The 12,641-nt window shown below is 37.0% G+C and overlaps 1 protein-coding gene across 1 annotated transcript; it reads right to left on the bottom strand.

Annotated features, from left to right (window-relative positions):
* Positions 1-873: 873 nt before the first annotated feature.
* LOC107809911 (26S proteasome non-ATPase regulatory subunit 8 homolog A) lies at positions 874-9,426 on the bottom strand. Its single transcript, XM_016634608.2, has 6 exons — positions 9,259-9,426; positions 9,009-9,087; positions 8,217-8,319; positions 7,577-7,840; positions 7,123-7,234; positions 874-1,187 (listed from the first exon to the last, which is right to left on the bottom strand). The coding sequence occupies exons 1-6, from the start codon at positions 9,361-9,363 to the stop codon at positions 1,047-1,049; spliced, it is 804 nt and encodes a 267-aa protein (XP_016490094.1). The 5' UTR covers positions 9,364-9,426; the 3' UTR covers positions 874-1,046.
* Positions 9,427-12,641: the final 3,215 nt, after the last annotated feature.

Here is a 12,641-nt window from a genome sequence, read left to right as displayed (position 1 = left end):
TGATGCACTTGGTTGAATACTGAGTTTTTAGTGATGCATCCATGTTTTAAAAATCCAAAATCCGCCTTTGCACCTGGCCAATGAATATTGCCACCTAGCCAGCCATGCATAACGTCGTTTGTTGTTCATATTGTAATATTGTCTTGGATACCAAATATTTATTGACCAACACTCTAGACAACATTATTGGTGTAACTTTTGCACATACAAGTCTCAAATGCAGAAAAGAGGTACTATATTAGATCTCCTTTCTTTAGATACTATGACAACAAGAACAGCTTTCATATGGAAAACAAAAAAGAACACATATTACCGACTAAGAAATCACATACACCTACTTTTACTATTCCAGTACATAAACATGTCCATAACTAGTTGCTCTTGTTCCTCGTCCAAATACTTATACAAAGCTAGTGCTAGGTAATAACAATAAGATGAAAATGATTAGACGTTATAATACAACATTTAAGTGTTCATAAAATATTTGGAGTTATGTATTTGATTGATTGTGTTAAACTAGAGAATAAACAAGCTGTAACACAACACGCTGTTCTAGTTTGCCAACAATTTAACCTATTCTTCTTTCTTCTTGGCAATCTTGCACTGTAGTCTTTCTGTCCTTTAACTTTAAACTGTTATTAACAATAACCCCCCCTCAGCACCGCACTAAAAATAAATCCACATATTAATATGCTGAATTGTATACATTAATACCTAGGAAGTGCAATGGAAGCGCAAATACATGCAGAGACGATCCTAATGAAGCGGCCAGAAAAAATGAAGCATAAAGAATGAGCTTTTTCCCTAATTGTGTGGATGGGAGCAAGCGACAGCACAAAATATATCAGATGGAAATTCTAAGACACCTAAAAGGGAGAAAAAGGAAGATGTTGATCCTCATTAAGATTTAAGATACAAAAACTGTTCTCTAACAGTATCATCGTAATTTGTTTATGATGAAGGCAACGAAAATATCTTCACAGTACAGTCCAATTTCGAGAATATATGAGACTGAAATCCCAAAAAGAGCAGGGTGACGTGTCTTCTCAGACAATGCGCTCCAGCTCCCTTGCATAGCTGAGTGTTTGAGTGATAAGCTGCAGGGATGGTATCTCCTTGCAAGGCACGGAATCTTTTACTTTCTGGAAAATCACAAAGCCATTTTTGATCTCCCACTCTGGATGCTCCTGCAGAGAACAATAATAGCTGCTGTTGCTTGTAATTGATCGCTCTATGTGCAGAGAAGAGTGGCAACAGTAGAGAAGAGTGGCAACAGTATAGGGAAGGATTCAGACAAACACAAGAGTCAAAGGCCATTGACAAAACCGGCAGGTACACATCCAGTATCCCGGAGACTGAGAGAGCTTGGTTCTATGGGGTACAAGGGTTTAAGGCAATGATGTATAAGCCACATTTGGGGTTTTACTACTGGTTTGAACCAGCAGCCCTTTAAACAAGTATCAGGCTGGTGCAGTTGCTATTTTCTGATTTAACCATCATATAACTCTGATGCTAAGCAAGAATACTAGGAATATGAGGAATATTCATATTAAGAACCTAGCAGAATGCAGTAGTACTAAGTTAGGTAAGTCAGAACCTATCAAGAGGACTCATATACTTTGTACGTACTTTGTCCTTGGAGCCTCTACCAGCATATCTTGCTCACAGGACAGAGATGCAATAAAGGTGTTCTATGTGAGAGGCTAGGAAAGTTGTGAAAAAAGTTCTATCTAATTCAGTGAAATATGAGAGTTTCCTATTTATAGTTGGGAGACGGGAAAGTGACAAAAAACAAGAAACACAGGGGCATTTACCCAGGCTTTGTTGGGTTACGAGATTTGTGATTGAGGGGCGGTCTTGGAAAAGAGTAATAATATAATAAGAGAAGGATGGCCTGGAAAGCTGGTATGGAGGACTCTTGCGGGTTATTTAGCAAATGGGAGTGCTGTCTGGGTGCGGGTGTGGCCCGAGAGTGAGTTCTCAGAGATATGGTGGCGAGAAGAAGTATAAGGAACGAGGTTTCAGATTTTTTTACTATTCCGTCATCATATAGAGCTCTAATTTGGTGAAGAATACCAAAAACAACAAATCTATGGCAAAGGGTGGTTGATAAATTTGAGACAACTCGGAAAAGGTTGCTTAACCCTAGTTAACAGTTTATCAGATAGCCTTTCGCCTTATATTATGCCACGTTCCCGCTGAAATCAAAGTTGGAGAAATTGCAGGGAATTAGAAGAAAATTCCTATGGATAAAGTGGAACACAATGATCCAACCAAAGGAGGGGCATTTCACCATGCAAAGGAAGGTGTTTGGAACTTAGACTACCTAACAAAAAAGCCTTCTATTTTATTAGAATGTTCGACATTGATTGAGGAAATAGACTTTTGTTTTTACCTCATCACTTAGCTTTTAACTTAACTTTTGAGGTTGAGTCATTCCCAAAGTTCATTTTCTTAACATTGCAGCATAGCCAAACCCATATCCCTATTCTTGGTTCGCGCAAGATTGGACAACCATGTCTTATTGTCCATGCTATAGATGTCCAGCATGGACGTGCAAAGAGGTGTTAGAATGCTCCATGTTGGTTTAAGGAATGAGTTGTTGTCTCCCTATATGATCTTGGACAAATTCTTACCGCATGAGCTAACTCAGAGGTTGAGTTACACCCTAGGTCCATATTCTTAACATATTAACATATTTAAATGGTTATGGAAATACTATAATCACAAGCAAGCACGGTTTGTTTTGAAAAAAAGTTACTAATACGAAGATCGAAGGGCTATTGGTGCACAATGCAGATATCATACCCTCATGGTTGTGGCCTACAGGGACGGATCTATATACAAATTTTGGGTGCTTAAGCACCCATTAACCTTAACCTGGAGTAGGTATAATTTCATGGAAAACTTAACGAAATGGATATAAAAGGTCAAAAAGCACCCAGGAAATAAAAACGTTGGTGGGTGCTTTGGTTAAGAAGGGGTGCTGGAAGTTTAATGATGTTAAAGGGCGGGAGTTCGAAACTCAGTCCTAGTGGCAGCACTTTTAACCAGGCAAACTGTTTCTTTCTCTTATATTGAAGGCTACTTTCTTCCTTCTTCTTCTTCTTTTTTTTTTTTTTTGAAAAAAAATATTTCCCCCAATTAATTAGGTCTTCTTTTTTATTATTCACGCACACTTTCTTAACTCAATACTACTTCCTTTGGTTTTAGCTTTTTATTTTTATTTTTGCTTTACCTAACTCTCTATAGCAAAGAAAAAAAATCTTCTTAAAAAAAAGATCCCAAAGTTCGACCCCTTTTAAAGACAAATAGTTCCTCCAAAAAGGTAAAACCCACCAATTTTTTCTTTTAGCCAATTGTATTCTCAGCACAGATTCACGATGTCCATAATATTAAATATGATTCTCGGTAACTTTTTTCATCGCCGTATTAAAATAGTTGTTTACTTATATAATGTGTAGTAAGTTTATGTTAAAAAAAGTTAAGCACCCAGGTACCCAAAATCCTAGATCCGCCACTGGTGGCCTAGAGGCGGACCTATGCTTGGAGTAGAGGAGTCATCGCACCCCATTAACCTCGGCAAAAATTATAGATGTATGTGTGTATATATGTTAAAAACATTCATATATTTTACTTGGAACCCTTAAGATCAAAAGTCAAATGGGGCTACCGGTTGTTAGTCTGCTCATGTGCCCCTTGCCAAGAGTTCGAGACCCAACACCAGCGTCTTAGCTTATTATTATTTTTTATTTTTTTTGGGGGGGGGGGGGGGTTGGGGGGTTGGATTCAACGATTAGATAATTAAGTGCTTAGGAGCAATTTACTTCATTTTTTCCTTTCCCTTTTAACCAAATCTCCCCATCAAAAGTGTAGAAGTTCCAAACTGAGCTCCACAAGATGTTTAATAGTTTAATTTAATTAATAATTATACTCCTAGACTTTGATACTTTTTTAATTAACAAAATGTCAAGGAAAACTATTCATATGACAATTATATATTCGAAATTAGATTTTTGTCACTTCATAAATAAATTTGAGAAATATTTACTGTCATTGCATTATGAAGAAAATATTTGCACTGTATTTAAATATTAATACACGCCGCATACAAGTATGAATGGACGATGTTCTTTTTGTTATGTTAGTATCAAATTAATGATTTTCGATAATTTTGAATTGAAAACTTTGCTCTTATGTTCTGAGAAGAGCTTTTTAGCTAGTAATTGACAAGCCTATATTAAAGGCATCAGTACCCCCGCTACCTTCAAATCCTGGGTCCATCCCTTGGAAATATCTAAGGAGTTTATGAGATCAATTCTGGAATTAATATATATGTAAAAGTAGGAGTTGGAAAAGAACAAGATTCTATTTGAAAGACTTGGACACAAACGCTACTAAAAGTGGAATTCAAAAGTTTTATGGCTTTTCTTGTTTCTCAGAATCTATTATTGCTCAAAATAGAAGCAATAGCTTATAAAAATCCAATTTAGAAGAAATGCCAGTACTGGGAGTTCGAAAATTAACAGGTTGGGAGAAAGGAATTGCTAGCGGAAATGGATGATTCTCTAATATCACAATTCCAAGAGAGAGAGACTCAATTGGAAACTTGAAAGTAAAGAAAATTTGATAGTAGAGGAGTATCGTGTGTGAAAGCAGCTTATAATGTACCATCCAGCTTTGTAGACAATAGCATCCATTGGCATGGCAGTTACAATGGTGTTAGATAGTTGTGTGTAAATAGTCCTAGTCCTATATGTAGTAGGAGTAGAATACGTCCTAGTCCCATATGTAGTAGGAGTAGAATATGTCCTAGTCTCATATGTAGTAGGAGTAGAATATGTATTATATATAGGGCTCATTGTATTATTGTTTATAACAGATTTCTCTCATGCATTCTCACATGGTATCAGAGCTTCAATGATCATTCCAGCGACATCCGGGAAGAAAGATCTCATCGCCGTGTAATTTTCCGACAACTTCGTCTTGTTCCCAGGGTTTATCACTACTACAGTGGTACTGTGCATGTACCAATACCACCATTAGATCCGAAACCCTTGTGCGACCAAACCCCAAAAATTCCAGTCCCATCGGAACAGAAAATCAGTTACTGTGCGTCTTTTCGGTTGACAACTCAAGATTGATTTGTGTTATCTCCCCATCGGTAGAAAAAGTCAGGCGACCATACCCCCGTCAATCGCTCCAGAAGAAAGTCTCTCACGCGCCTCCACGCGCTACAATAATTTTTCCGGCGTGTGTGAGCCATTCCAGCTACTTTCTGGCAAAACTTCTTAAGGACAACTTACTCGACCAGTGATTCCGAGCCTACCCATATAAATTACATCAAATTTTGACAACTTTTATTTTTTCCGGCGCGAACAGTAATTTCCAGAGAAGTTTCTGTTTTTTGGTGGTGTTTTAGAACCTATTTTGTAATTTTTCCGACGGCCTTTCAGCCAACTTCTGGTTATCAGCAACCACTTGGTTTTGTTGCTCGGGGGAGTCTAGCGGCCTTGTATGTCGAATGATCAGCTTGCAGATATTTTCACAAAGTCACTCATTGGTCCTCGTATTAGTTATATATGTAATAATGTAACAAGCTCGGTAGATATGATTTGTATGCACCGGCTTGAGGGGAAATGTTAGATAGTTATGTGTAAATAGTCTTAGTCCTATATGTAGTAGGAGTAGAATATGTCCTAGTCCCATATGTAGTAGGCGTAGAATATGTCCTAGTCCCATATGTAGTAGGAGTAGAATATGTATTATATATAGGGCTCATGTATTATTGTTTATAATAGATTTTTCTCCCGTGAATGGGAAACTAGAATCCCCCTGAAATAGCATAACTGGATGGATCAAACTTCAAGACGCTTGTGTAACACAAGAAATATTTAAGCAAAATGGGTTTCATAAACAGCAGATCTCAACAGATTTGGGGTTGAGGTTTACGTGATTGATTGATTAATAGATGGAAAGAAAAAGCTTCCTGAAGTGCTCAGGAGAGGCAGAAAATTGTTGTTTTGGATATTCAGTTTAGGCAAAACTTAAGACTGAAGCAGACAACTTTCAGGAGGAAGTTTATAACAATTAGTTCATACAGACCACCATTGTATAGTCATTCATCAATGGATGTCGCTTTCCAGATTGGGTAGTTTTCAACGAGTTGGTTGCTTGAATCTATAAGCTACCTTTCCTATCCACTTTTCTACAAGGTCTACTTTCAGACTGGGCCAAGCCTTTAGGTTGTTTAAGTAGGTTTGGGCTAAGGTCAATCTAATACCAATATATTTCTTTGTCCCATACTTTATAGTTTATACTAGTCATTGAAATCCGTTGAACTGTTGTTTATATTGAAAGAGTCAAGATTGATAAGGACAGACTATACTCCTACTTTATAGTGAGGAGATTATGGTAGAAGGATCTGACTGCTGGAGTTAAATGCATAGAAGAGGGGTAATTCTCTGTTAGGTCTTCTATAATTTTCTGCTTAGGGGAAAGCTTGACACTCTATGGCTCCTTAGAAAGCTAAGGCACCTAAGAAAGTGAATCATTTTATGTTTCTCCAGATAGCAGCACAGGAAGCTATTTTAACAGAAGAAATTTGGGAAAAGAAGATTTAACACACTAGTCGGTGTTTGCTCTCCAAGCAGATGGATATGAACATTTGTTGGCACTATAGAATCAATTTAAGATTTTGGAGCATGAAGGTTAACCTTAGAAGAACCACTTGGTTCATCAGGTAATGTGAAGAGCCTTTTATGGAACTGGAAAGGAAACCGAAGTAATAAGAGAGACAAGGGATGGTAAATGATCCGGAATGCAGTGACTTGGAGAATAAAATTTGGAGAATAAAATTTGAAGGAATACGGTATTCTACATCCCAAATTGAAAACATCATGATGCTTTTGTGTACTTCTGGAGCACTAAAAACTTTCTAACTTTTCTCCTTCTTGTCTTTTTTTTTTTTTGCTTTGAACTCAGAGCTTTCTGACTTCCACAGAAGATTGGATGTCATTTGCAGAAATATTGTTATATAGCACTATTTGCCTTTTAAACTACTTGCGTATTTGTATAATAGAACTTATCTCAGAACAGAAAAAGGAAAAGGGGTAGATTTACCTCCCTAACATATTCAAGTAGTTCTTGGTCTGAGGAGAACAGCAACATTTGTCGAGCATCACTAATTGAAAGACAGTCATAAGCCTTCTCACTGCATCCAGCTATCTCATCCCTAGCAGTGACCAGAGGATTTACACCATTTAAATCTAAATCTGAAATTGTCACATGGAATTATAATAGTATACAATATGAGGGATTGGCAATCAGCAGTGGACCGAGTTTTATTGACAAAGTTGTAAAATGTCAGGCTAATAGTGTGCTTAGCAAGACAGTTCCCAAAAACAATTCAGGTTAGGTTATAATAGGTTGTCTGAAAGTTCTTATAAAGTCGTTCTTCAAAGACGCCAAAAGAGTAAGCAAAAGTAGCATCCAATATCATCAGCCTGGTGTTCTGCCGATAGCTATAGATACTGTTGGTGATATCCGTTATTTTGCTAAAACCAATAGAACATACCTTACAGTCTTTGCTAACAGGTCCATGAAATAAACATAGGTTGCATCAGGCACGGATTGCCTCGCACTCAACACACGGTGGTAAGCCCCTTCCATGAAGGATTGCTCCAATTCCACAGCATGCTGTATACAGGGGTTGTCCAAAGCACTAGGAGAAAGCAACTCTAGTTCGGTGTGGAATTCAGCAATCCTATTCTGTACAAGGAGTCTCAAAAGATTGAGACCTAAGATTGGATATTCTTGTGCAGAAGGTGGAAGACGACCACTGTTCCATCACAACAAAAAGAGAAGCACAAGCACAATGGTTAAATTCAAGTACATTGCAGCAACCAAGCAGACTCAACACGCCGTTCTTACTATGGTAAAAACAAAGCATGTGAGAATAATAACTAGAATAATACTTAACATGCGCTATTCTAAACCTTAAAGCCTCAATTAGTTGGAAATGGGGCCTTGAAGCTTGAAGAGAAGCACTGTAAGGTGCCAATCCAGTTGCAATTTAGCTTTGATGCAGAAAGCTTATTCTACAACCTCATTTGACATGGGTATTTGACGTGTGAACATCAGATTTGTTTCCCCTTTTTTTTAATTATGCAGAAGAATGAATGACAGGCAGAATTAAAGAGTGACCAGCTAGTTACCGAGCATCTGTGTAATAAGGTTTCAGCTGGAAAAAGTCCCTCTCAAATGCATCCTGGTCTTCCATCTTTACAGCTAGAACAACTGCATGCTCGTATATATCTCCTGTAAATTGTTATGGCATTGATCATTAATTCATTATGAGCGACAACAGGAAAACCATTTAATTATACCAATTTCCAAATATATACAGCTAAAGATCTATCATTGTAGCATTTGAAAGCCAACAAGAATTCCAACAAATAGATAACAGATTGAGTAATGAGTATAACAAACTGAAAGCATAGGTAATAAAACTATTGTACTTGCTAGCTTTGTGAAGCTATCTGCAATGTGTTATAACATAATAACAATGAGCTGTTCCAAATTAACAAGGATGCTGGTAATACTTAGATCGACTATGCCAGTAAATAAGAAAAACATAGAGATCTAGTCTTGAAACTACCGCAAAACTAAAAGCTCAAGCAAGCAACTTCTCATTCTTTTTAGAGTTCCACCAAACAATGATGTTCAATTATTTTCTCACCAGCCACACCCACCAGATAGGAAAATGGTACTAAATCTACCCGAAAGCGCGCCTCATAGAATCTAGGTCTTGTCTTCTTCACAGTTACTGATTTTCTGTTTTACTCTCGTCTCGCACAAAATGTGTAAGCATCTATATTCATCTCTAATTATTTGTTTAACAGTTCCATCTTACAAACTTTCATATTACTTTATGTACTTTCTATCAATGTTTCAAAAGTCAGTCATGAAGCAATTAAGCAAAGAAGTAGAATAAAAGAGCATATTACTTGCAATCGTCAACTCTTGGATAGCATTAGGAGTGTTCTGAAATAGGGGAGGCAGGCTCTTATATTCGGTCAATAGAACCTGCAATATCAAAAGAAGACAACTCGATGTTAAGAATAAAGAGAATAATTAACACTGATTTCAACCAGTCGGAAGAATTACTGCCAATGTCTAGCAAAGAGAAAAAGGAGAAACAATACCGCACAAATGTAATGAGCTTTGAGTATTAGGTACTGGATTTGATGCGATTACCTTCAGTTGGGAGAGAAATCTAGTGCAAGTTTCGAATTCATTCCGTACAATTGCAGCTTTGAATCGTTCGAACAGCTGTGAAATCTCTGTAAGCTTCGGATCCATGTCTAGGTTCTTCCAAAGGCTTTGCTTCCTTTCGGCGTTCACAAACAAATTAATAAGTGTTATAAAATAAAAGCAATTTAGTAAAACATTAACAAGAAATAGAGATAGAGCATGAAGAGATTTTCTTCTTCAATTGTGTATTTTTTCTTTATATAGGCATAAAAGTGAAGAAAATATGTTATGGAATATGTCATTGAACATACAAATTATGTCATTGAATATGTCATTAAGCATTTTAGACGAAGATCATGGAAGAAGAGTAGACATCCACCATAATATTCATTATAATACTCCCCTTGGATATCCATAGATAATGTGCCTCATTAAAAACTCTCTAAAAAAAATATTGGGATGTACATAGTTATTTATGATATGCATTGCTTGCTGCCTCATTAAAAACCTTACCAGGAAAACCCAGTGGGACAAAACCTTGGTTAAGGAAAAGAGTGTAGCGTATAGTTACTCCCCCTGATGAAAAATCGCTTAATGTCTCGAAGACGATGCATTCTAATCTTATATATCAGCTTTTCAAATATTGAGGTTGGTAATGCCTTAGTGAACAGATCAGTCAAATTATCACTTGAACGAACTTGTTGTACATCTATTTCACCATTCTTCTGAAGATCATGAGTGAAAAAGAATTTTGGTGAAATGTGTTTTGTTCTATCTCCTTTGATATATCCTCCTTTCAATTGAGCTATGCATGCAACATTGTCTTCATACAATATTGTTGGAATATTCTCTTTCGAAGAAAAACCACATGTTTGCTGAATGTGTTGAGTTATAGATCTTAACCAAACGCATTCTCGAATTGCTTTGTGAATGGCTATTATCTCTGCATGATTTGAAGAAGTAGCAACCATAGTTTGTTTTGTCGAACGCCATGATATGGCTGTACCTCCACTTGTAAATAAATAGCCTGTCTGAGATCGACCTTTGTGTGGATCAGACAAATATCCTGCATCTGCATAACCAATCAATGATGGCTTGGATTCGTTTGAATAAAATAAACCCATATCAATGGTCCCTTGGAGGTATCTGAATATATGTTTAATACCATTCCAGTGTCTTTGTGTTGGCGAAGTACTAAATCTTGCCAATAAACTTACTGAGAAAGCTATATCTGGTCGGGAATTATTGACAAGATACATTAATGCCCCAATTGCACTAAGATATGGTACTTCGGCACCAAGAAGCTCTTCATCATTTTCATGAGGTCGGAATGGATCTTTCTTTATATCAAGTGATCTCACAACCATCGGGGTACTCAATGGATGTGCTTTATCCATATAGAATCGCTTTAAAATCTTTTCGGTGTATGTTGATTGATGGACAAATATTCCATCTTTCATATACTCAATTTGTAGACCAAGACAAAATTTTGTCTTTCCAAGATCTTTCATTTCAAATTCTTTCTTCAGACAGTCTACTGTTTTTGGAAGCTCCCCAGGAGTTCCAATGATATTTAAATCATCAACATACACAACGATTATAACAAATTCAGATCCAGACCTTTTTATAAAGACACAAGGACAAATTGGATCATTCTTGTACCCTTCTTTCAACAGGTATTCACTCAGGCGATTGTGCCACATACGACCTGATTGTTTCAATCCGTATAAAGATTTCTGAAGCTTTATTGAACAAGTTTCTCGAAAACTTTTATATGCTTCTGACACTTTAAATCCCTCAGGTATTTTCATAAAAATTTCGTTGTCTAATGATCCATACAAATAGGCTGTAACAACATCCATTAGATGCATATCAAGTTTTTCTTGCACTGCCATATTTATGAGATACCTGAAGGTGATAGCATCCACTACAGGAGAATATGTCTCCATATAATCAATTCTAGCCCTTTGGGAAAACCCTTGTGCCACAAGTCGTGCTTTATATCTAACGACTTCATTTTTATCATTTCGTTTCCGCACAAAAACCCATTTATACCCTACTGGCTTTATGCCTTCAGGTGTTCGAACTATGGATCCGAAGACTTCACGTTTTCCATGTGAAGTTAACTCTGCCTGGATAGCGACTTTCCATTTTGGCCAATCATTTCTCTGTCTACATTCATTGACAGATTTTGGTTCAAGATCCTCATCTTGTTGCATTATTTCAACAGCAACATTATAAGCAAAAATGTTATCGATAACAACATTATTTCGGTTCCATCTTTTCCCGGTTGAGACGTAACTTATTGATATCTCTTCATTTTCATTATTTTCAGGTACCTGGACCTCCCCTAAGGTCTTATCATTTGTTACGTCTTGGGGCTCTTCTTGAGCCACTACCTCCGTGTTATGTTTCACTTTGATCACTTGCTCCTTTTCTTCTTCGAGGATTTTTATCTTTAGAACCGATTGGTCTACCACGTTTCAAGCATGGCTTAGACTCATTTGCTTTAATTAATTGTCCTGCCGGGATATCAACTCGAATTGGAGCATTAGCAGCTGGAATATGTGACTTGGTCACCCTTGGTAGGTCAGTGAATGCATCTGGCAATTGATTTGCAATATTTTGCAAATGAATAATCTTTTGAACCTCTTGTTCACATTGATTTGTTCGAGGATCTAAATGAGACAGTGATAATGCATTCCAATCTATATTCTTTTTCAGCTGCTTATTTTCTCCCCCTAATGTTGGATATACTGATTCATCAAAATGACAATCAGAAAATCTTGCCGTAAATAAATCTCCAGTCATCGGCTCTAGATATTTTATAATTGAAGGAGATTCATATCCAACATATATCCCCAACCTTCTTTGAGGACCCATCTTTGTGCGTTGTGGTGGAGCAATTGGAACATATATCGCACAACCAAAGATCCTAAGATGGGAAATATTTGGCTCCTCACCAAAAGTCAATTGCAATGGGGAGACTTTATGATAACTTGTGGGTCTTATCCGCACAATGATGCTGCGTGCAAAATAGCATGACCCCATACTGAAATGGGAAGTTTTGTTCTCATAAGCATTGGTCTAGCAATTAATTGGAGGCGTTTGATCAATGATTCTGCTAGACCATTTTGTGTATGAACATGAGCAACTGGATGCTCAATTGTTATCCTAGTTGAAATACAATAATCATTAAAGGCTTGGGATGTAAACTCACCAGCATTATCAAGACGGATTGTCTTAATTGCATAATCTGGAAATTGTGCTCTTAGCTTTATTATTTGAGCCAACAAACTCGCAAATGCCATATTGCGAGTTGATAGTAAGCACACATGTGACTATCTTGTAGATGCATCTATCAAAACCATATAATATTTGAATGG

Source organism: Nicotiana tabacum, chromosome 20 (assembly GCF_000715075.1).
Source record: "Nicotiana tabacum cultivar K326 chromosome 20, ASM71507v2, whole genome shotgun sequence".
NCBI classification, from domain to species: Eukaryota; Viridiplantae; Streptophyta; class Magnoliopsida; order Solanales; family Solanaceae; genus Nicotiana; species Nicotiana tabacum.
The sequence above is the reverse complement of the archived record's forward strand: the minus strand, read 5'-3'. Positions and strand labels throughout refer to the sequence as shown.

Coding starts and splice junctions, on each gene's coding strand:
- LOC107809911 (XM_016634608.2), bottom strand. CDS start 9,363: ATGGATCCGAAGCTTACAGAGATTTCACAGCTGTTCGAACGATTCAAA. Junction 8,320..9,008: donor CCAAGAGTTGACGATTGCAA/GTAATATGCTCT, acceptor AACAATTTACAG/GAGATATATACGAGCATGCA. Junction 7,235..7,576: donor CTGTTAGCAAAGACTGTAAG/GTATGTTCTATT, acceptor GGTCACTGCTAG/GGATGAGATAGCTGGATGCA.